The following is a 21,580-nucleotide window of genomic DNA, read 5'->3' as shown; positions in this document are numbered from 1 at the left end:
CCCACCAAAAATAGCTCCTGCAGCCTCCCCCAGTGCCATTTGAGCCCTGGCAATCTCAATGCCCTGGGGACACCCCTTCTTCCCCAGCTGCCTCCTCCTCCTCCCCCAGGAAAACGCAGCCCCTCGCAGAGGCTGATCCCTCTGGGATCCCTCGGGGCAGCGCTGGGCAGGCAGGTCCCCACTCCCTCCCCGGGTGTGGAGCAGCCAGGCCAGGTGCTGGAGGACACGGTGTTTATTGGCTACCTATAAGTTAAGGGTGAGGGACACGAGGGGCAGGGGCAGCAGGAGTCACGTCTCGGCTTTCCGCCCCTTCTCCTTGTCGCCCTTGGCCTGGATGCGCAGCTCCTCGTCCAGCCGCTCCTTGGCTCTCACCACCTGTGGGACACGGGGTGACACAGAGGGATGGGGTGACACAGAGGGATGGGGTGACACGGAGGGATGAGGTGACATGGAGGGATGAGGTGCCCCCTGCTCTCCCTGCCTCATCCACGGGGATACTCAGACCTGCCTGTCCCAAAACCCAGGCAGGGGAAGGTGCAGCCCCCGCTCCCAGTGCTCACCTTGGACTGCAGGTAGAAGGAGCCTCCCACTGATTTGTCATTCACCTTGAACAAGTGGTCGTAGTTCTGCGGAGAGAAGCTCTGGGTCAGAGTCACCTCCACCCTCGCCATTCCCGCTCCCAAGCCCCGGGAGCCTCCCACTCCCCACAGCCTTGCTAAAGAGTGATCCTGGGGACACGGCTGGCTCTGCCTGACACCCTTTGTGAGTCCCCATGGTCCCAGCTGGGCACCTCCAGTGATCCCACATCCCTTCCCTGAGCAGCCCTGCTGGGCAGATGCAGAGGCCAAGCCCGGAGGGCTGCTCCAGCTGGGGCAGGGAATTCTCAAACTGCGATTAACTGGGCCCAGGACAGCACAGGGCTGTAACCCCCATGCACAGCAGCACCCTTGGAGAGGACAGGGCCCTGCCAGCACCGTCCCCCCCCAGCTCCGAGGAAGCTCTACCTTCTGGATCTCCTCAGGGTTGAGGTTGGAGACGTTGAGGATCTGCTGAGCTTCCTGGAGGCTGATGCCGATGATCCTGGAGGCGGCAGCGGACTGGGGCCTCTCGGAGCGTCCTCGTGCATTGGCTGCTGCCTGGCTCGCTGGGGACACCCAGGGCCTGAGTCCCCCACGCTGCCCCCGCCACCCCCAGCCCTCAGGGGGGCCAGGCAGCAAAGCCTGTGGACTCTGAAGTGCTCAGACCCCGGTGTCCCCATCCAGCCACCCCTAGGGTCATCTGGATGCCGTCCCAGTGGCAGGGAGGTGACAGGGACAAGGCAGGGACCGTTTGCTACAGGCAAGGCAGGGCTGGGGCTGCCACATCCCAGGGATTATCCTGCTCTGCTCTTTGGGGTGCTGGGATCTCTGGGAGCCTGGCAGCAGTGCCAGGGCCAGGATGGAGCCTGGGAAGGCTGCTGGGAGCCCAGCTTGGGATGAAACACCATCAGGCCAGTGCTGGGATGCGGGTGCTGACTGTCACCCTGAGCAACCTGGCAGCCTCCCCTGCGGGCACGGCCGGGGATGGGGAGCACTGGGATGCTCTGGGAAGGGTGGGGATGTGCAGCAGTGCCCAGCAGGGCAGTGTGGGCACACGCAGCACATGGACCAGCATCCCAGCTCCTACCTGCAAACTCCTGGCGCAGCGCCCGCATGAAGGCCCGTCCCACCACCTGGGCCCCCACCAGAATGATCTGTGCCAGGTACTTGGCCTGCGGGGACACCCTGCTGTCACAGCCACCACGGGCCCTGTTCCCACATGGCTCCTCTGCTCTGCCACCTCCCCATGAGCCCTGCACAACCCTGACCCTGACACCTCTCCCCATTCCCTGCGGGTCTGCTCTGACCTTCCCTGGCTTCTGTCATGGCCGTGCCTGGCCCTGTCCCCCCTCCCCACGCCCTGTCTCCCCTCCTCTGTCCTTGTCCCCCCACCCTGTGATCCCCTTCCCAGACCCCGTCCCCTCCCCAGGCCCTCTCCCCGCTCCCCTGTCTCTGTTCCCCGTCCCCATGCCTTGTCACCTCTCCCCTGGTCCTATGACCTCCTCCGCTGTCCCTGCTCCCCTTCCATCGGCCCTGTCCCCCGTCCTCTGTCCCTGTCACCCCTCTCCATGCCCTCTTCCCCCTTCTCTGGTCCTGTGACCCCCTCCCTCGTCCCTTTCCTCTCTCCACTGGCCCTGGCCCTCCTGGAACCAGCTGCTTCGCACATTCCCAAGCCCGCTGCCCCTCCCCGAGCCCTGTCCAGCCCACCTCTGCTCCCCCGTCCCCGAAGTCCCCCCGCCCCGTCCCCCCGTCCCCTCTCACCATGTCCCCGCAGCCGCTTCCGCCCCGGCGGTCACGTGGCCGGGGGTGACGGTCACGGCGGACACCGAGACGGCGCCGGCGCGGGCGGAGCGTCCCCTCGGCAGGCACAGCGCCCTCTGGCGGTCTCCCCGCGCGGGAGGCCCGGCGGGTGGGGCGCGACTTCCCCGGCCCCGGTCCCCCCGGTCCCTGTGTGCCCCCATCCCCGGTCCCTGTGTTATCCCGATACCCGTCCTGTTTCCCCTCGGTGCCGGTCCCCGTGTTTCCCCCGGTGTCGGTCCCTGTGTTCTCCCCGATCTCCGTGTCCCCCGGTGTCGGTCCCTGTGTCCACCCGAAGCCGGTCCTTGTATACCCCCGACCCCGGTCCCCCTCGGTGCCTGCGTTCCCCTCGGTTATCGTGTCCCCCCGCTGTCGGTGCCTGTGTCACCCCGGTCCTCGTGTCCCGCTGGAGCCGGTCCCTGTGTCCCCCCATCCCCGGTCCCTGTGTCCCCCCATCCCCGGTCCACGTGCCCCCTTGTTCCCTCTGTGTCCCCCATCCCCGGCTCCTCCCCCCGGTGTCCCATGATCACGGCAGGACACGGTGCTGGTGCAGCGGCTTTAATAGCGGGTCCTGCCCGCGGCGGGCCCTGCGCCTCCTCCTCCTCCTCCTCCTCCTCCCCCTCCTGGTCCCCCCGCCGGGCCCGGCGGGTGCGGGGGGTCCCGGGTGCTCCTGGGGGTGCCAGCTCCAGCCTAGTCCTGCGGGAGGCCGGGGCTGAGGGGCACGGCGGGGCCGGGTGCGACCCAGCCGCGGGTCGTGTGTCCCCCCTCCCGCACTCACCCACTCGTCCTCGTCCACGCCCTCGAAGGAGTCCTGGGGCAGCGGGTCGTCCCTGTTGCCCAGCCGGGCCACCATGGCATGGAGGAGCTGTGGGGAGAGGCCGGGCAGAGCCGTGGGGCGCGGGGCATCACCCCCGGCCCCGCCACAGGGTGGTCATCCCAGAACCCACCTCCTCCTTCTTCTGCTCATCAGTCTTCTCCTCCAGGTACACAGAGGCAGGGACGAACTTCCGAGCCGGAGCCTCTTTTGGGGCCTCACTCACTGTGAGAGCGGTGTCACCATGGGGCAGCAGAGCTTCACCCCACTGACTAAAGCCCTCCCCAGCCATCCCTGAGGGCCAGGCGTCCTCGCCCAGCCCCTGCACCCACCTGGCACCATGTCTGCAGGGCGCAGGCTGGCGCGGCGCTGCTGCCCGTCCTGCCCGTCCAGCCAGGCACCTGCACCCAGCGCTGGCTCCCACCACACGCGGGTCGGTGGGTAGAGATCGTCCTGGAAATACTCCTTCTGTGGGGGCAAGGGGTGCTCAGAGGGGTGCCTTCTCCCAAAACACAGCCAGCCCCCCGCCCCCGCCACCTACCTTGACACGTGGCACGTGGAAAGCCACAGGCTCCAGGGTGCTCTGCCCCAGGCGCAGTGCCCGGGCGAACTCCACCTCCCGAACCTCGCACACGGTTTTGGGCAGGAAGACGAAGCCCTGGTGGGGTGGGGGTGTGTGTGAGTGGGGTCTGGGAGCACAGGAAGGGGGTCAGAGACAGGCAGCACATCCCCCGTTTACCTTGTGGGGTTCGTTGGAAGTGAAGCTGTTGCACTCGAGGAAATAGGGGGGCTCGGGGGTCACTTCGTACAGGAAGACTCTGGTGTCACCCTGGGGATGGAGTGAGATGGGGGCTGTCAGGGGACATGGAGGGTCCCTCCACACTGTGGGGTGCTGTAGGCAGGGAGCCCCATAGTTTTTTGGAGGGCAAGCTCTCACCTTGCTGGTGAGGAAGACGACGCTGGTATCCTCATCGTAAAAGGGCAGGAGGGTGGAAGGGGCCACGTCCAGGCCAAGGACAGATAAGGGTCCTTCAGGCAGGGCCTGTGCCCGGTACAGGAGGATCCTCCTCTCGCTGCGGCTGTGGGGAGGGGACAATGAGAGCAAGCACAGTGTCCCTGGGGACCCCTGCCCTGGCACGCATCCCCCTCTTTACCTGTGAAAGCCGGACACCAGGAGGTAGTCACCACCACAAACCCAAACCAGGCGCGCTCCGCGTCCCCCTTCGGGACCTGGGCCCTCCTGCATGGGGGTGAAGGTCACCCTGCCTGCTCCGACAGAGCTGGGGTTGCAGTCATGTGCCCAGAGGGAGGGTTTCCTGCCCACACCCCCAGCTCTCCAGGCTGTCCCCAGGGCTGTGATTGTACCTGTTGAGGCTGAGAGCTGCGCCGTGGCTCGTAGAGCCGTATTCGCCCGTCTTTGCTCACCGTTGCCAGCTTCTTCCCATCCGGGCTCCAAGCCATGCTGAAAATCTGGAGAGACAGATGTTGTGCCCCTGCAAATGTCCCAAAGATGCCTCTCAGGTGTCCCTGGATTTATCATCCCTTACCTGATCCGTGTGTCCCTGCAGGCACAAGACTTCCTGCCCGGCGCTCAGCTCCCAGATCCGCACGGTCATGTCGTAGGAGGAGGAAACCAGGAGATCAGATGCCATGGGATGGAAGCGGATGGAGTAAATCTTTTCCGTGTGACCTGGTGAGGTTCAGTAGTGCGTGGTTGTCCCCAGCTGTGGGTGCAACCAGGCTGGTTTGTCCCCAGTTTGGGGTGTTCAGTGTGTCCCCTCACCTCGGAGAATAGCTTCAGGCTCCCGCAGGGTCTCCTGCAGCCCTCCCTCAGGGATCCGCCACAGCCGGATCCTGGCGTCCTCGCCCGCTGTGCACCAGGAGGGATGGGCAGTGGTTAATGTGGTGATCTGGCACGCCTGGAGCTGGGGCACCCTCCCAGTCCCACCACACGTACCGACAGCGAGGCGCCGCGGGTCGAAGGGGTCCCAGGTGAGGTCGGCCACCGCCGCGCCATTCTGGATGGTGGGCACGGCCGCGTCGGGGAGACGGCCAGGCTTGGAGAGCTGCGGGAGAGAGCCGGGGGTCACCAGCACGGCACACATGGCACCGTGCCGGCCTCCACGCCACACCGGGGTACCTCGAGGACGGCGATCTGGCCGCCGGCGGAGAGCAGGGGCAGGGCAACGCGCTGGTGGTTGGCGCAGAAGCCGTCGCACTCGCCCGGCGTGGTGAGGCTGAGCCCCCGCAGGTTGGTGAGGTGGCAGTCGCGGTGCAGCACCCGGCCCTGCGTGTGCCGGAAGCGGGAGCTGGGCCCTGGAGCGGGCGAGGGGTGGGTGAGCGCCCTGAATCCCCCCTGTGGGGCATCCCGAGCCCACCCCACTGCCTGCTCACCCAAAATGCTCTGCAGGGACTTCTGGCTGGGGCTGCTGGCAAAGCCGCTGGAGGGGCCAGTGCTGGCTGAGAGCGAGGTGGCTGCGCTGCCTGGTGAGGCCAGTGAGGATGGTGAGGAATAGCCACTGGCTTCCTATGGGAGAGAGAGCCAGTAGGCAGGGGGTGCTGGCACCCAGCCTTGGCCTGTGGGATGAGGGCAGCAGGGACCCCACCCCACAGCATTCAGTGCACTCTTCCAGTGCCCCGTGCTCACACTCTGGTCCGCGTCAGTGTGGCCGGTGTCGGCATCGGTGTGGCTGGTGCCGGTGTCTGTGTGGCCAGTGCTGGTGGGGCTGGTGCCAGCAATGATGGGGGATGTGAAGGTCTTCGTGGGTCTCCGTGCAGGGTGCAGGCTCACCCTCCCCACCTGCATTGAGCACAATGGTGGGCATGGGACAGTGGCAATGCCACCAGCAAGGACACCCCCCCTGGATGACACTGACCTGCTGGCTGTCCCCTGCCCACCAGCCTTGGGCATTGGTGGCTGGCAGCATCCCCGTGCAGTCAGGGAACAGATCCTCGTGGAACTCCTGGACAGACTGTGGGAGAGGGGATGGGGCGAGGTGGGTGTTCCCAAAATCCCACAGCCTCTGTCCTGCCCCAGCTGGGACACCGCTGGACACTCCCAGACGCTTCCAGCACCCAGACCCCACTACCCAGCACCCAAATTTCAGATGCTTGAAGTGCCCAGTACTCACTGCACAGCAGCACCCAGCTGTCAGCACCCACTCTCCAGCACCCCAATCCTGCATGCAGCACCCGGCTTCCCAAATCCAGTACCCAGACTCTACAACCCACCATCAGCACCCAGGTTTGACCTCCATTCCTGCTGTTCCCAGGCTGGGGACTGGGGTCTCACTGCAGCCAGGTCCTTTTTGTCACCCAGTGCTGGTGAGGTGTGACCCGTGAGATGACACCAGGCACCTTTGAGACAGTGCCACCCGCAGGGCCTCCTTACCTTGCGTGGCACCAGGAAGCTGATGGGGACAAGGGCGGTGTCAGTGAGCTGCAGGACACGGAGCACCTCGCAGGCCATGACATCCAGGGCCAGGCGCGGCACAGCCGCCAGGCCCCGCGTGCTGCCCTCTGTCCGGCACTGGGTCACTGGGGGACAGGCAGGGTGGCTGTGGGGTGGGTGGCCAGGCAGTGGTGAGCCCCCTGGGATGGTGGGACGGGACCTGCTTACCCTGGGTGAGTGCTGGCTGTGTGGGGGCCACCTCGAAGCAGTACAGGAGGTTTTCTCCCTGAAAGAAAGGTGGTGGGGACAGGGAATGAGCAGGGCTGTACAAAGCACCCCACTGGTGCACCCACATGCACCCTCCTGTACTCCACTGGTGCACCTCACAACACCCCCCTGCATCCTCCTCTCCCCCCAGTGCCTCCCTAACCCTCCAGCTACGGGAACTCACCTTCCCTGCCAGCACCAGCAGCCCCGTGTCGGCGTCGTACAGCGGGATGGTCACCCTGCAAGGGAAGGGGGGTGCTGAGCCGGGGGCCCCCATGGGCACAGCACCCCAATGGATGTGGGGCTGCCTCCTGTTCCCCCACTGGTCCACACCCCAAACCCGGTCCTGGGGAAGTGTGGGGCAGGATCAGGACGTGCTGCGATGGGAGGGCAGCACCGGTGCTGGGGGCTGCAGGGTGCTGGGCTGGTCCCCAAATGACAGCCCTCACTGTCCCACCCTGGGCTGGCAGGTTGGCAGCAGGATGTCACTGCCACCTGCTTCCAGCCCCGACTGCACAGTGCCCGCTGTGAAGCCGTGCCCAGACGTGGGGCATCCTGCTCCCTGCCCTGCTCCCTGTGCCCGGCCATGGCACCCGGCCTCGCTCGGGGAAGCCTCCGGCATCCGCAGGGTTGCCCCGAGGCCGGCCCGGCCGGCTTGGCCAGTTCGGGGCGGGCGCGTGGCACACCCCAGCTCACCGCCCGCCTGCCCCGGCACCTGTGGAGCCGGCCAGCCCCGGGAGTGCCCTGCGGCCCGGCTGTGCCAGCTGGAGCGTGTCCCTGCTCCCGGTCCCGCACCCTGTCCTAGACCGCAGCCAGGGTGCTCCGTAGCTGGAGGGATGCTCGGTGGCAGGAGGGGGCCACAGGGAATACTCCGTGGCCTGAGGGGACAGCGGTGACAGGAGCACAGAGCCACCTCTGTGCCTTCCCTCGGCAGGGGTGGAGGAGGGAGTGCCGCAGGCAGAGACTAAAGGGACAATCTATTACTTTCGGCTGACATTTCTGTGGCTGTGCCAAGGGGAGGGAGCTGTTCCCTGCCATCCCATGCCATGAAGCATAGCTATGGGTGGTATGGCACGGTCCTGCCCTAGGACTGTTGGCACAAGCTAGGCAAACACCACCAGGATGCCCGTGGCAGGCACTGGGGTCCCCTGCCTTGCTGTCATCACTGTCACCAGCACAGGTTTGGGACAAGGGCATCCGCATCCTGAGTGCCTGGTTGTCCCAGCCCAACCTGTGCCATCCTCACCATGCCGAACAGGGAGCATTGTTCTGCAGCAGTGGGCACAGTCACAGGGCTGTCACAGAGGCATGAGGACTGCCCTGCAAGGGCCACTCACTTTCCCCCTGTCCCCTGGCACACAGTGGCAGGAGCTCTGTGGATGCCAGGGGCATGGGGGGACTGGGATCCCCGGGCTCATCGGTGCCAGAGTCCCTGGTTACCCTGGACACACTGGATATGGGGGTCCCTGGGGGTGCAATGACACCCAGCCTTTGTTGTTACCAGGATTGCCAGGGTGCTGGGGATATGAGGGAGATACCTGTACCTGGATCTACCCCTATACCTGTGTGTATAAACACCAGGGGTGCTGGAGCCCCAGGGACCCTGGCCCCAGGGATGCTGAAGGTCCTGGGGGGCCCTGGAGGGTTTGGAGGGTCCGGGAGCTTCCAAAGGTCCTGTGGATCCTGGGGATCCTTGTGACTCTGGGGGTCCAGAGGTCCTGGAGGTCTCATGGAGTCCCTGGGGATCCTGGAGGTCCCTGTGACTCTGGGGGACCCTCAGGGCCCTGGGATCCAGGAGATCCCTGTGACTATGGGGAGCCCATGGAGTTCCCAAGGGGTCCCAGAGGTCCCTGTGACCCTGCAGGCTCCTGGAATTCCAAGGTCCCTGTGACTCTGGGAGGTCCTGGGGTCACAGGGTCTGGAGGTCCCTGTGGAGGCCTCTGGGATCCTTGTGACTCCGAGGTCCTAGAGGGGTTGGGGGCCCCTGTGACTCAGAAGTCCTGGCTGCCCCGATGGTCCCTGTGACTCTGAGGTCCCAGAGGTCCTGGGGGTCGGTCCAGGGGGTCCCTGCGAATCACAGATCCTGAATATCCCGAGGGTCCCTGTGACTGTAAGGTCCCAGAGGTCCTGGAGGTACAGGGGATCCCTGTGACTCAGAGGTCCTGAATGTGCGGGGGGGTACTTGTGGCTCCGAGGTCCCGACGGTCCGTGTAGCTCCAGGGTGCCGGAGGTCCTGGATGTCCCCGCGGTCCCCGTGGCTCGGGGGGTCCCGGGGGTCCCCGCGGTGCCGCCCCCGGTGGGCCCCAGGTGCGCGGGGGCGGAGCCTCCGTGGCGGCCGTGCCCCGCCCCTCCCCCTCCGAGCTCTCAGCCAATGGGCGCCCGGCGGGACGGCAGGCCCCGCCCCCGCGCTTTAAATGCCGCCCCCCGCGCCCGGCGCCGCCAGAGAGGGGAGCGTCCGCCCGGCTGCCGCTTCCCCCCTGCCATGGAGTGACCGCCCGCCCCGCACGGCCCCGCACCGCCCGCCACGGTGAGTGCCGCGGCCGCCACGCCGCCCGACCCTCCGCACGGCCAGCGGAGCTCGTGGGGGGGCGGCTCAGGGACGGGAGGGGGGGGGGCTCTGCCGGGCATCCGCGGGCTCAGGGAGAGGTGGGGCCCGGGGGGCTCTGGTGGGCCTAGGCCGGGCCGTAGGACACCCGGTGTGGCCTGGGCACGCAGGGTGACGGGGTGTCACCGGGGCCTCGGCTGAGGGTCGGCGTGCCCTGATCCCTGCGAGGCCTTAGCTGTACCAGGGGCACCCAGCTGGCCCCTGCCTCGGCTGATGGCAGGGCCTCGGCTGGGCTGGGGGGATGGCACTGCGGTGGGCTGCGACAAGGGTTCACAGAGCGCTCTCGCTTCCCTGTCCCTGCATATGCCTGTTTTGCCATGGGATGCACTGGAGTCTGGCCCAGGGATCTCGGCCTGGTGCTGCATCCATCACGGGCAAGGGGAGGGATGTGTTTGGGGCTAACACGGAGCATGACTCCATCCGGCGTGGCCGGGTGGCAGTGAAGCACTCTGCCAGCAGAAGGGCTCCAGGACCCACACGGGACCGGCATGGTCTTGGGCCCATCCCACGCTTGCTCTGTCCCGGCAGACGTGGCGGCAGGGCTCCCCTGCTGGGGTCAGGCAGAGGTGGGAGCTGCTGGCAGCAATGTCCACCACCACCACCCTCCTCAGTGGAGGGCTTGGCTGGGGTGGGGTTTGGCTGCCCTCGTTCTACTCGTCCTCAGGGGCTGGTGTCCTGGGTCACTGACCCGCTATGGGGCCAAGCGGGTCCCCAGGCGGTGCCGACAAGGGTTTCCCTCAGCTGGTGCAGAGGGACGGGTGCCAGCAGGGCCACTGGCCAGCCTGGCCGCCGGGCGGCAGGGATACCCCACCACTTCTGCCGCCAGCTCCCTGCGTGCTTCATTGTCACCTGGCGCGTGTTGGGAGGGGGCTGGTGCCTGTCACCCTCTTTGGGTGTGACTTTGAGCTACTGTGGGGTAAATGTCCCTTTCCATGCCTGGCTCCCTCCCAGGTTGGCAACTGCCACGGGAGCCAACACATCCCAGCAGAGATGCTCCAGTTCCGAGACTCCTCTTCCCAACCAAAGCCCCCCAGTAATGTCTCCCCACGCACCCACTCTTGCCAGTGTGCCCCACGCCGACAGGTCTCATCCTGCTGAGACTGGGGCGGCCAGACTGCCCTGACCCAGCTGTGCCGCTGCCCACACGGCGCTGGGCAGTGCCGCCATCAGGGATGACACTAATTACTGTTTTCCCCCGCACCACGCCAAGGCCGGCCGGCCTCGCCGGGTGGCCCTGACGCAAGCTCTGCCTGCCCGGCTGGCTCTGCCGGCGGGACGCGGCACGAGGAAGCGCTCGGGGACAGCCGCGGCCGCCCCAGTCACTCCGGAGGAATCTGCCCGTGCCGCCCGGGCCACGCGTGGCACCATCGCCGGCCTCCTCCCACCCTCCGCCGGCGTTCCGGCTCCTCCCGAGGCGGTTTGGCTGCCGGCGAAGCGGCTCTGCTGGTTTTTCTCCTTGGCGGCACCTGAGATGGGGAGCGCGGCCGGGTCAAAGGGGCAGGAGCGGGATGGAGGAGCTGGCGAGTGCTCCGGGGAATGCAATAACCAGGCCTGCATTCCTGCGGGGCTGCTGCGGAAACTTTAATTAAATAGGGAGGGGAGCGGGAGGAGGTGGGAGCTGCGGCGGCGCAGGGTGGGTTGAAGGGGAGGAGGATTAAGGGCTTAATCCTGCATCCCCCCGGCTGGCTCGCGGGAGGGGGCACGTGCTGACATCGGCTTGTTTTGAGGGGTGTAAGGGAGGGGAGCAGCATCTGCATCCCGCCTGGCAGGGGCACTGTGTTCCTCCCTGTCACCGCACAGCGCAGGGCCCCCGTCCTTCCTGCTCTGGTGCCACCGGCCAAGGTGGCAGCCCACGGGCCAGCAACAACGCTGGCTTTGTTTGTCTGCACTTGCCGGTGCGGGAAGGAACATCCCGGCTGTGCCTGCTTCTCTGAGGTCCCCAAGCAGCAGGGAAAGTCAGGGACTCTCCAGCTCCTCCAGCCTGCCCTGCACAGGTGTCACCCTGCAGCGCGGGGACGGCATCGGCCTCGTCCTTGAAAACAGGAGGCGGGTGCAAAGCAGGGCATCCCCTGCCAAGTCCCAGCCCTGGGCAGGCTGCGGGGTGGCCCAGCCCGGGGGGCTGCAGGCAGGGAAGGGGGTGACACGGTACTCCCACCCCAGCAGGCTGGCAGGGAAAGGCTGAGCTGGGACTGGGGGAATCTGAGCCCAGATCCTCCCCGCAGCCGGAAAATATGAATAATTCGGCAAATATCTGCGGTGCAGGCGTGGGGGAGCCCAGCCAAGGCAGCAGCAGGCCGCTGGCAGGGCGGCCCCCACACCTCCAGCAGAAACGGGGCCCCCTCTCCGCCCTTAGGGACCCTGCCAGGACCTGGGGAGGCTGTTCCCCTGCCCCCCGTTTCTGGGGGGTGTCCTGGGCTGGGTTAACTCCTCTCTGCCTTGAAACAGCATCGTGCCGGGGAGGCGGGGCGCGGGCGGGATGTTGGCGTGTGCCGGCGGAGCGGGCGATGCCGAGGGGCGGTGGCGGAGGCTGCGGGGCCGTGCCAGCCTGCCCGGCGCTCGTGGCCAGGCGCGGATGCGCGGCCGTGGCCGGGCTGGCCGAACCTGCCCGGAGCGGGGAGCCTGGCAGGCGGGGAGGAAATGCCAGCGTAATTAAAGGGACGAGAGAGACTTGGAGTCAGCAGCTGGTTGCAGCACGGGACACGTCAGCGAAACCCGACCCTGGCATTGCAAAACCAGCCCCGGCCCCGCCAGCATCCCGCAGGCCTGGCCCCGCTCCGGCGCTGCCCACCCGGGCGGGCTGGCACGGCCGTGGCACCGCTGGCATGCCAGCACCCTGCACCCAGAGCTCTCCCACCAGCCAGCATGCTCTGGTTGCTGGAGCCACCTCGAGGGGTGCTGGGTCTGCCCGCAGCTCCAAAAAGCACTTCCCAGGGTCTCCATGTTGTGTTTTTAGCTCTGCTGTCAGCCTGACTGTGATGTGGGGTGCAGAGGGACCTGGGGGCGCTGGGGAGGGGGTGCAGTGATGGTGACCCCTGGGTGACAGTGACCTCTTGGATGTGGCACAGCTCCTCCCCAGTGTCAGGGGCTGACGGCACAGGTCATGTCAGGGCAGGGCCGGTCAGGCCAAGTGACTCAGGCACTTGTGGTGACCCTGCCCAGCCGTGGGCTCGCCCCACCCTGAGGGGGGCCGCTTGGGAAGAGGCAAGGATACAGCCAGCCGCAGTGTTAACCCTGTCCAACACCCCGGCAGGGGGACAAGAGGACACGGCACGGGTCCAGACCCTCCTGGCACAGGATGTGGTGTCCCTACACTGCTGACGGGGCTGGGGCAGGCGGCACGTGCTGCTGTGTGACCTGCAGCCCCCCACACACGGCGGGGCCCCTTGTGAGCCACGGGGGGGGTTTGCCTGGAGCTCCGACAGCTCTGAGCAGGGAGGAGGTGGCAACAGATGGGGCTGGGGAAGGGTTTGCCTCTTCCGTGCCCAGGGACCCCTCTGCCACCTCCCCCTGACCCTGAGACGGAGTGGCAGGAGACTGTGAGTCTCTGGCCCAGCCTAGTGTCATTAAAAGGGCTGAAAGATGGGGCTGAGAGAGGAGACCTGTGGGACACAGTGGCTGTGACATTGGCCAGAGCGTCCATGGGGAGCTGGGGCTGGGATGGTTACAGCCTTGCTTACAGCCAGAGCTTCCTCCCTCCATCCCTGCTGACCCAGTCCTCAAGGGACAGGGACACAGCCGACGGTCCTGTGCTGAGTCCCTGGAGTGCAACAGTGAGGGGAAAGCAAGGTGACCTGTGGGGACAGGGGCTGGCTGGGCGTATGAGCCCCTGGACTCTGTGGGGACACAAATAGCTCCTCCAGCCCCACACTCTGTGGCCTGGGTCACCTCAGGGTGCCCCTGTTCCCAAGAGGGGTTGCTTCTGCTGGTGATCTGGGTAGGAGCAGCCCCCGAGGGTGCAGCTGCTGGGACGGCAGCACCAAGCAAAGGGTTAAGCTGAGCTCTATGCAGGGGAGGCCGGCCAGGCTCCCACCCCTTCCCGGTGCTCTGATTCTCTGCATCCCCTGTGTTTGATTTGCACCCTGCTGAGCAGCTGGGGAGGTTGGGGCCCTTGTGAGTACTGGGAAAGGTCTTGGTGCCCCACCGGAGATGGCCCCAATACCAGTGGGACATGTCTCACGGTAGAGCCTGGGGTGCGCAAAGGTACCACATCCCCAAATCCTGGGGGTCTGGGGAGGGGGGAGCATGGAGGCGGGGTGGGCAGTCCTTGTGCTGCTTCACTCTCACCAGCCCTGGAGGCAGAGCGGGGTTCAGAGGTGCCCCACAGCCCTGCCAGCCCTGGGTACCCCCCAGCAGGGCCCATCCCCTAACCCTGGCTGCACTTGTCTCTCTGCAGAGCTGACACCATGAACCAGCTGATCCTTTGCATGCTGCTTCTCTTGGCCCATGGGGAGCTGGCCGGGGCATGTCCTGCGGGCTGCCAGTGCCAAGACCCCAAGACCATCCTGTGTGCGGCCAGGCGGGGCCAGACGGTGCCCCGGGGGCTGCCCCCCAGCACCCTCTCCCTCTACGTCTTTGAGAACGGCATCACAGCGCTCAGCGAGGACAGCTTTGCAGGGCTGCCTGCCCTCCAGCTCCTGGACCTCTCGCAAAACAAGATCACCAGCATCCAGAGAAACATCTTCCAGCCCCTGACGGAGCTCGTCAACTTGGACCTGTCCTCCAACCAGCTGCAGGAGATCACCAATGAGACCTTCCATGGGCTGCGGCTGCTGGAACGGCTCTACCTGCAGAGGAACAGGATCCAGCACATCCATGCTGCTGCCTTCGACACGCTGGAGAATCTGCTGGAGCTAAAGCTGCAGAACAACCAGCTCAGGGCTGTGCCCCCCCTTGACCTACCCAACCTCCTGCTGCTGGACATCAGCTGGAACAAGATCCCTGCCATTGCACCAGGGGCTTTCCATGCTGTCAACATTGAGTCCCTAAAGATCGCAGGGCTGGGCCTGACGAGCTTAAACGAGGAGCTCTTCCAGGTCCAAAACAACCTCCATGAGCTGGACGTCTCTGACAACCTGCTGGAGCGTGTCCCAGCGGTGCTGCGGCGGCTGGGCAGCCTCACCAGGCTCAGCCTGGCCGGCAATGCCCGCATCTCCCAGCTGCCAGCCGAGGACTTCCAGAGCCTCCACAACCTCCAGGAGCTGGACATCAGCAACCTCAACATCAACACCATCCCTCGGGATTTCTCCGGCTTCTTCTCCAGGCTGCGGGCCATGACAGCTGCCGGCAACCCCTTCAACTGCATCTGCCAGATGAGCTGGCTGGTGCAGTGGGTGAACGCCAGCGGCGTGGTCCTGCGGCGCCCTGAGGAGACACGCTGCCACTTCCCCCCCAAAAACTCTGGCAAGCTCCTCCACCACCTGCAATACACTGACTTCGGCTGCCCCACCACCACCCCCACGCCCACCACGCCCCGCACCACCACGCTGCCACCACCTACACCGCTGCCCAGCACCCACCGCCCGCCGCCGCCCCCCAGCACCGCCGCACCCACCCTGAGGGCCAGGGACCCCCAGGGCAGCTCCACGTTGGTGCCCTTCAGCGGCGCCCCGGCCCCCACCAGCCCCCCGGCGCCCATCTGCCCCCCCCGCACGTGTCTGAATGGCGGCACCTGCCACCTGAGTGCCCAGAACCTCCTGGAGTGCCTGTGCCCCGTGGGCTTTGCCGGTGTGTACTGTGAGGTGGAGGCGAGGGGAACGACGCCAGCCCCGGGCACACCAGCCCTGCCGCCTGGCCGGCGGGTCAGCATCGCCCAAGTGGGCAGCACCTCCCTCAAAGTGGACTTGCACAACTACGTCCAGTCCAAGGCACAGCTGAAGGGCATCCGCCTGAGCTACCGGAACCTGTCAGGGCCAGACAAGCGGCCGGTGATGCTGCGCTTGCCGGCCTCGCTCTCCGAGTACACGGTGCGGGCGCTGAAACCCAACTGCACCTACCGCGTCTGCATCGGGGCGCTGGGGGAGGTCCCCAAGGAGGAGCACTGTGCCGAGGCGCAGACCCTGCCCCTCAGCCTGCAGCAGCACTCCCCCGTCACCCAGAGCCAGGACCCCAACCTTGCCCTGATCCTCGTCCCTGCGCTGGCCGCCGCGCTGCTGCTGGTGGTGGTGGTCACCGCCGCCATGTACTACCGCCGGCACCGCCGGGCCAAGGCACACGCTGGTGCTGGGGTAGACACTGGCCCGCTGGAGCTGGAAGGGGTGAAAGCCTGCCTGGAAAACGGGGATTTGAGCAGCCACAGCTGCAAGGTGCCGGAGGCAGCGATGCTTTCTGGCGGCTCTGAGTGCGAGGTGCCGCTCATGCAGTCACACTACCCCAGCAACAACAACACCCCGGGGCTCAAACCCTCCTACTTCTGAACTCACAGGGCTGCCAGAGCCTTGGACACAGGAGGGCTAAGCTCCAGTGGCAGCACCTGGCCATGTCCCTCTGGGATACGGATTGCCAAGGAGCTGACTGAATTGAGGAAGAAAACCCCCCAATCCCAAAATGTGCAATTTCCGAGAGGCTGCCGTGCTTCAGGAGGAGACACGAATTTTACTGCTCTGTGCCTTGATTTCTGTGACTCTACCTAGAACGTGGGTAGCAGAAGAGAAGGGGGAGGTTAATTTGGGGGTTGAGGGGCTTTTTTTAGCTCCTGCTGAAGAGAAAGCTGCTGTGACTTGGCTGAGGGACGCCCACGTGCTGGTAACAAGGGTCCTTTAGCAGAGCATGGCCCATGACTCGACTCCCTGAAAGCTGATGTCAGCAATACGGCCCGGCTGAGGTGCTGGGACCCTCGGGACCCCACGGGCCAAAGGAAGTGCTGAGCAGGCAAACTGGGAATTGAAGCTTTAAGAACTCAGAGAGAATATTTATACACGGTTATTTCCCATTTCTTCTGGGAAAACTTTTTTTTTAGTACAGGTTTGTGTACATCTCTTTTGTAAGGCAGATCAGAAGGGTGTCTTTTTGTAAAAAAAAAACCCCAAAATAATTAAAATAACAACAACGAAAAGCTCTGTGCAGCCTTGAGCACCTTGGCAGGCGCTGCCCTTCACAGGCAGGGGTGTGGGCAGCGCGGCGTGTCCCCTGCAGAGGAGCGGGAAGGTCTGCCGTGTCCTCCCGTTGTTGTTGGCGAACGCCGGCATGAGTCAGGGCAAGGGAGGGGGGAGTTTTCCCGACTCTGGGCGTTTTTACCCTCAGGGCGCTGCCCCCCACCTCAGGCGCTGGGGAGGTGTTCCCAAAACAGAGGCCACGGGGTTCAAATCAGCCCCTGCCCTGCAGCATCATCCAGCCTTACTTCATCCCTCCCCGCCTGCCAGATGGCTCCGGGGCCAGCTGCGGGACAAACAGCCCAGCCCAACCTCCTGACGTCACCCGCGGCGGCACCGGGACCCCCAAATCGCCCGTGACAAGTGTCAGCCTGCGTGGCCCCCCCAGGCCGGGGGCCGCAGCCAGAACCCCCGCTGCCCGGCCCCAGGAACAGCCGGTTTTGTGCGCTGGCCCTGGCGGGGTGGGCTGGGAGCCGACTCTCGGCAGGTTCCCGCTGCCAAGTGGTTTCTGCTCCAACCCTCTGGTTTTAATCGTTTTCCAATCCTTTATCTTTCGGGCTGGAATTTTCCAGGTTGGGGCCCTGCCCGCCGAGGTATGTTTGATTTGGAGAGAATGAGCACAGCGCGGGGCTGAAACCGAGGGTCACCGCCGTGCCGCTCCGGGCCGGCCGCTCCGCCGCAGGCCACGGCCCTGACCCCGCCGGCCCCTCGGTGCCGCTCGCCCGGGGCAGGGAGCGGCTCTGGATGCAATTAGGGGCGCGGAGCGTCGGCGGGGCCGTCTGGCGCAGCCCCCCGGCTCCCAGGTGGGCTTCCGGCAGGGCTGGCTCCCATTAGGGCCGGCGCAGCGGCAGGAGGGGCCCCTCGCCGGCGCGGGCGGCTCGCTGCGATGGCCACGCTCGCCCGCTCAAAGGGCCCATTGTGGTCCTCTCCCCACAGATTTTTCAAATTAACATCCCAAATTCCTCCCAAAATTGCTGCTGTGTAAATATTTTCACTGCGAGCTTTGTATATTTTCCAGCCTCGCGAGGAGGAGAGAAGAAAAGTCCCTGGCGGAGCCGCGGCCTCGCGCCGGGTGCCCCTGGCCGGCCGCCGCCGCAGCCCCCGAGCCCAGGCCGGCCCCTGGGGTGTCCCTGCGTCTGCACCGGCGTCAGGAGCCCTCCAGCCCCTCCTGGCCCCTCACTTCCCCCCTCCTTTCCCTCCATGATGTGCCCTTCTCCTAACGAAGCTGATTTCCCCACTTGCACTTAGCTGGAGGTTTGCAGGGGACCCCCCACATGCCAGGTGTGTGCTGGGGACCCCCTTGGCACCTCAGCTGATTCCATTGCTCTGGAGGGGCTTCCAGCAGCTCCAGAGTGATGGAGCTACAGTGGAGATTCCAGGAGGGCAAAAGCAAAGTTAGGGCTCAGCTTTGGCAGGTGCAGCACCCCTTGGACACCCCAAGCCAAGGATTTTGGGGTGCCAACTGCACAAGGGGGGCAGCAGGGCTCGGCCTTGGCATGGAGGTGATGGAGACACTGCAGCTAGGGCAGGGCTTGGCCCCCACCCACACCCACATCTGCACCCGGGTAGCCCTGCGGGAGAGCAGCAGTGCCCAAAATGGCACTGTCCAGCCCCTGTGGCTTCCTGAATCCCAGCACAAAATTCCCCTGGCCACTGCCAGCCCCGTTGCACGCCAAGAGCGGCTCCGAGCGGCACATCGTGCGGCGCTGCTAATTCCTGTGAGCTGAATCAGCGCCGGGAAGGATTGCAAAACCCCCTGAAATGGACCCAAAAAAAAGATCCAGTGGGGCCGGTAAGCAAGAGCCCCGGCCAGAGCCACTGGCAGGATGGGGGCTCGGCGGGGAGCCACAACGGGAGGAGCCACTGGCTTCACCGGGGCAAATCCTGCCTGCACCCTGACGTGGCAAGGCTGGAGGGCTCTGATTTCCCAAAAAATCACTCCCAGTCCCAGGCATGGCCCCACAGAAACCAAAGCCAGGTCCCCTGGGTCCCCCAGGTCCCCATGTCTGGAGCAGAGCCCCAGGGGGGTCATGCCTCGGTGTGAGGGGTCCAGATGCCCACTTTCTAGGGGGAGGACAGGTGTGTGTCCATCACACAGCCCCCAGTGCTGCCAGGAAGAGCTTTGGAGCTCATCAGCTTCCTGGAAAGCTGGGGAGGCCAGGGAGCACCGTCTGGCCACCGAGGCTGTGGCTCATCTGGGAGTGATTTCGGCGCTGCCATCCCGCCCCAGCGCTGGGCTATTTTTACCCAGTGGAATTACGGGACAGGCGACATGGGCTGGGTGGTTGCCCCGCCTTAACCCCTTCATGTGGCTGCCCAGTAGCCCCATGGGGATGGGTCCCACTGGGGTGACACCTGATGGGGTGGGGTGGCCTCTCCCCTTCCTTGTGTCTGAGGGTGGCAGCCAACACGGGGCAGGAAAAACCCCTTCCCACTGATGGCAAGCACATGTCAACCCAGGCACCTCTGGGATCTGCAGGGGGCTGGGACAGGGATGGGGACAGGAATGGACCTGTCCTGCTCAGGGTTCTTCCTCCTGGGGTGGGTTTTGTCAAAGAACCCCAAAACACCCACCATGATCCAAAAGGGCTCTGCTAAGCCCCAGAGGGTGCCAGGCAGGATGGGAGCAGGACCAGCCACTGAGGTCCCATTGCAGCTGGTGCCAGGGGAGAGGTGGCAGGGTGACAGTGGGAACATGTGCATTGGTGGGGTCGGGTGCCCTGGTGCACAGGAGGGCTGGGGCTGGGAGATGCCAGGGCTGCGAGCCTGACCCCCGGAGCTGGCTCAGCCACAGGCTTTGGCTGGGGCAGGGGGTGGGTGTTAGGGACTGAGCACCCCTGGGCAGTGTCCCCAGGGAACCACCTGGGCTCCTCCATGTCCTGCTCCAGCGCTGGGGGAGCCAAACACCACCAAATCCCTCCCCAAACATCCTGCTGTGCCAGCTCCTGGCTCCAGCACCTCCTGGCTCTGTCAGACTTTGCACTGTGAAAGGTGGTGGGGATCCAGCTGTCCCCATCCCTCAGCCCCACCACCACCCTGCCCTGCAGGGATATGCCCACTGTTGGAACACACCACGAGGACACGGCTCCCCGGGACCTCTGCTGACCCGGGCATCTCATCCCTACTGATCCAGCCATAGCCCCGAGCCAGCCGCGGCACCCCCAGCCTCCCTGGGGACATTTCCAGGACATCGAAAGATGTGGTGACACAAGGAAGCCGCTGTTCTCCTGTCACCATGGTGGTGACAGCACCGTCCCCGGGCAGTGCTGCGCCGGCCGCCGGGCGTGCGGCAGCGGGGTCTGGTCGGTGACCCCAAATTGGAGCCGGTAACCCAACCCCGCTGGTGCTGGTTACAATTTAGGGCAACAATAACCTATTGAGGCCCCTTCCTGGCTCCTGCCCCGCTGCTCCTTGATCTAATTAAAGGGGGCCGGGGGGGACAAAACCCGAGCCGAAGGAACAGCAGGTACCCAGGGGTGGCACATTGAGAACCAGGATGCGGAGAGGGGCCATGGCCAGCAGCACCTCCCACCTCCTGTTCCCTCAAGGTCTGGGCATTGGTGAGGTCAGCTCTTAAGCATGGCCCTGGCACGCTCGGGGTGCTTTGAAAATGATGTTTGTGTGGTTGGAAATATCTCACCTGCTCAGGATTTGGGAAGGAGAACCCCCAAAAGGCACATGCTGATGTGGAGGTCCATGCAGCTGGTGCCTCCCACTCTGCCCTCTTCCAGGGATGCTGGATGGGGGCACAACCAGCCTGAAGGGTTTGGTGTGGCTGTGGGCATTGGGGTGAGCGAACTGGGGTGACCGCCGCCTTGGGGCACGCCATGGCCTTGCTTTGGGGTGTCACGGGGACGCGTGGTGCCGGCTCGGCGGGCGCGGTGGGGATGCGGTGGGGATGCGGACTCCCCTTCCTGCCGGCCTGGCGTCAGTAATGAATGGTATGAGTTTCCTGCCCGCCCACTGATTGCTTCCTCAAAGAGCTTCAACGAGCTGCTGCTGCTGCTGCTGCTGCTCCAGCTCCAGCTCCCCACGCCCCGCTCATGGCACGGCCAGCATCGCTGCACTGCCCAACTCACAGCTCCGTGCCCCACACTGGGCACCCACGGCCACGCCGGAGATCCACAGCCAGCCTCACTGCTGCTCCGCCATCCCCGGGGGGCCGAGTCTCTGTCCCCCAGTTCTAAGTCTGCTCCAAGCAGTGCTTCCAGGGGGATCTGGTGACCCCAAGACCATCCACCCCGTGCCCTTGCCGCGGCTCCACGGCTCCTGAGTGTCGCGGCCCTGCTCGGGATGGCTCTGCCGGAGGGAGAACACAGCCCCCGCTCGGCACCTCCGCCGGGAGCCAGCCCAAATCCCCCTCCGCCATTTGTCATCTCCGCCAGATTTACAGGCGGGAGCGGTTGGGGCTGGAAGCGCGGTGGCCCCGGCGTGGCTGCCTAAAAAAAGCACCTCCCCAGCACGAGGGGGAGGGGGGGTCTCCGCTCGCCCCCCACCGCCCCCAGCCTCTCTCGGCTGGCCCCGCCACGCAGCCGCGGGCCGGCAGGGCCCCGGCGTGACGCGCAGGCAGCGCCCGCCAGCCGCATTCCTGCGCCGATAAACCCGGCAGCCAAAATAACTGCAGCCTGTGCTGAGGGGGCCGAGCACAGCCGCGCCTGCATCCCATTTAGCCTGGCTGGCTCCCCCCTGCCCAGCGAGGATTCGGGGTAATTCCCACTGGATTCTCCGCCAAGAGCAATAATGGACCCCAGGGCATCCCCCTGCAGCACGCTGTGTGCCTCTGCCTCCCCTGAGAGCGCTGGCTGGGCACTGATGACGGCCTTTGCTCATTGAGCTGCCAGAGCTGGTGAGCAGGAGAGCCGGGAGCTGGCAGGAGCATGAGGGATGCTCAGGCAACCTCTCTGCCTGCTCCACCACACCAACACCAACACCAACACCAACACCAACACCAACACCAACACCAACACCAACACCAACACCAACACCAACACCAACACTACCCCACCGTGCCCACGGCAGGCCCTCTCCCCTGCTGTCTGT

The 21,580-nt window shown here is 65.5% G+C and overlaps 2 protein-coding genes across 4 annotated transcripts in view; one reads left to right on the top strand and one right to left on the bottom strand.

Moving 5' to 3' along the window:
- Nucleotides 1-214: 214 nt before the first annotated feature.
- LOC138118478 (coronin-7-like) overlaps nucleotides 215-21,580 on the bottom strand; it is a 38,786-nt gene continuing 17,420 nt past the window's right edge. For 2 of the 3 annotated variants that reach the window (XM_069029483.1, XM_069029484.1), the window contains exons 10-28: nucleotides 7,032-7,086; nucleotides 6,809-6,866; nucleotides 6,581-6,726; nucleotides 6,066-6,161; nucleotides 5,837-5,989; nucleotides 5,584-5,716; nucleotides 5,330-5,505; nucleotides 5,147-5,255; nucleotides 4,973-5,059; nucleotides 4,737-4,879; nucleotides 4,555-4,659; nucleotides 4,344-4,429; nucleotides 4,127-4,268; nucleotides 3,929-4,018; nucleotides 3,731-3,847; nucleotides 3,522-3,657; nucleotides 3,323-3,414; nucleotides 3,154-3,240; nucleotides 2,965-3,071 (exon numbers count right to left, since the gene is read on the bottom strand). In XM_069029483.1, the coding sequence (XP_068885584.1) occupies nucleotides 3,066-3,071; nucleotides 3,154-3,240; nucleotides 3,323-3,414; nucleotides 3,522-3,657; nucleotides 3,731-3,847; nucleotides 3,929-4,018; nucleotides 4,127-4,268; nucleotides 4,344-4,429; nucleotides 4,555-4,659; nucleotides 4,737-4,879; nucleotides 4,973-5,059; nucleotides 5,147-5,255; nucleotides 5,330-5,505; nucleotides 5,584-5,716; nucleotides 5,837-5,989; nucleotides 6,066-6,161; nucleotides 6,581-6,726; nucleotides 6,809-6,866; nucleotides 7,032-7,086 (2,017 nt within the window). In that variant the 3' untranslated portion in view covers nucleotides 2,965-3,065. Of the gene's footprint in view, nucleotides 376-560; nucleotides 627-1,004; nucleotides 1,145-1,665; nucleotides 1,751-2,964; nucleotides 3,072-3,153; nucleotides 3,241-3,322; nucleotides 3,415-3,521; nucleotides 3,658-3,730; nucleotides 3,848-3,928; nucleotides 4,019-4,126; nucleotides 4,269-4,343; nucleotides 4,430-4,554; nucleotides 4,660-4,736; nucleotides 4,880-4,972; nucleotides 5,060-5,146; nucleotides 5,256-5,329; nucleotides 5,506-5,583; nucleotides 5,717-5,836; nucleotides 5,990-6,065; nucleotides 6,162-6,580; nucleotides 6,727-6,808; nucleotides 6,867-7,031; nucleotides 7,087-21,580 lie in introns of those variants that run through there. The other variant, XM_069029485.1, reaches the window with a different exon arrangement.
- On the top strand, nucleotides 9,262-17,155 carry VASN (vasorin). The gene is made up of 2 exons (XM_069029486.1): nucleotides 9,262-9,374; nucleotides 13,846-17,155. Exons 1-2 carry the CDS (start codon nucleotides 9,262-9,264, stop codon nucleotides 15,863-15,865), a joined length of 2,133 nt encoding a protein of 710 aa, XP_068885587.1. The 3' UTR covers nucleotides 15,866-17,155.

Source organism: Aphelocoma coerulescens, chromosome 14 (assembly GCF_041296385.1).
Source record: "Aphelocoma coerulescens isolate FSJ_1873_10779 chromosome 14, UR_Acoe_1.0, whole genome shotgun sequence".
Lineage (NCBI taxonomy): Eukaryota > Metazoa > Chordata > Aves > Passeriformes > Corvidae > Aphelocoma > Aphelocoma coerulescens.
The sequence above is the reverse complement of the archived record's forward strand: the minus strand, read 5'-3'. Positions and strand labels throughout refer to the sequence as shown.

Excerpts from the sequence above, each read along its gene's own strand:
- VASN (XM_069029486.1), top strand. The coding sequence starts at position 9,262 with ATGCCGCCCCCCGCGCCCGGCGCCGCCAGAGAGGGGAGCGTCCGCCCG. Across the intron at positions 9,375-13,845 it reads GCCCCGCACCGCCCGCCACG|AGCTGACACCATGAACCAGC; the intron begins GTGAGTGCCGCG and ends GTCTCTCTGCAG.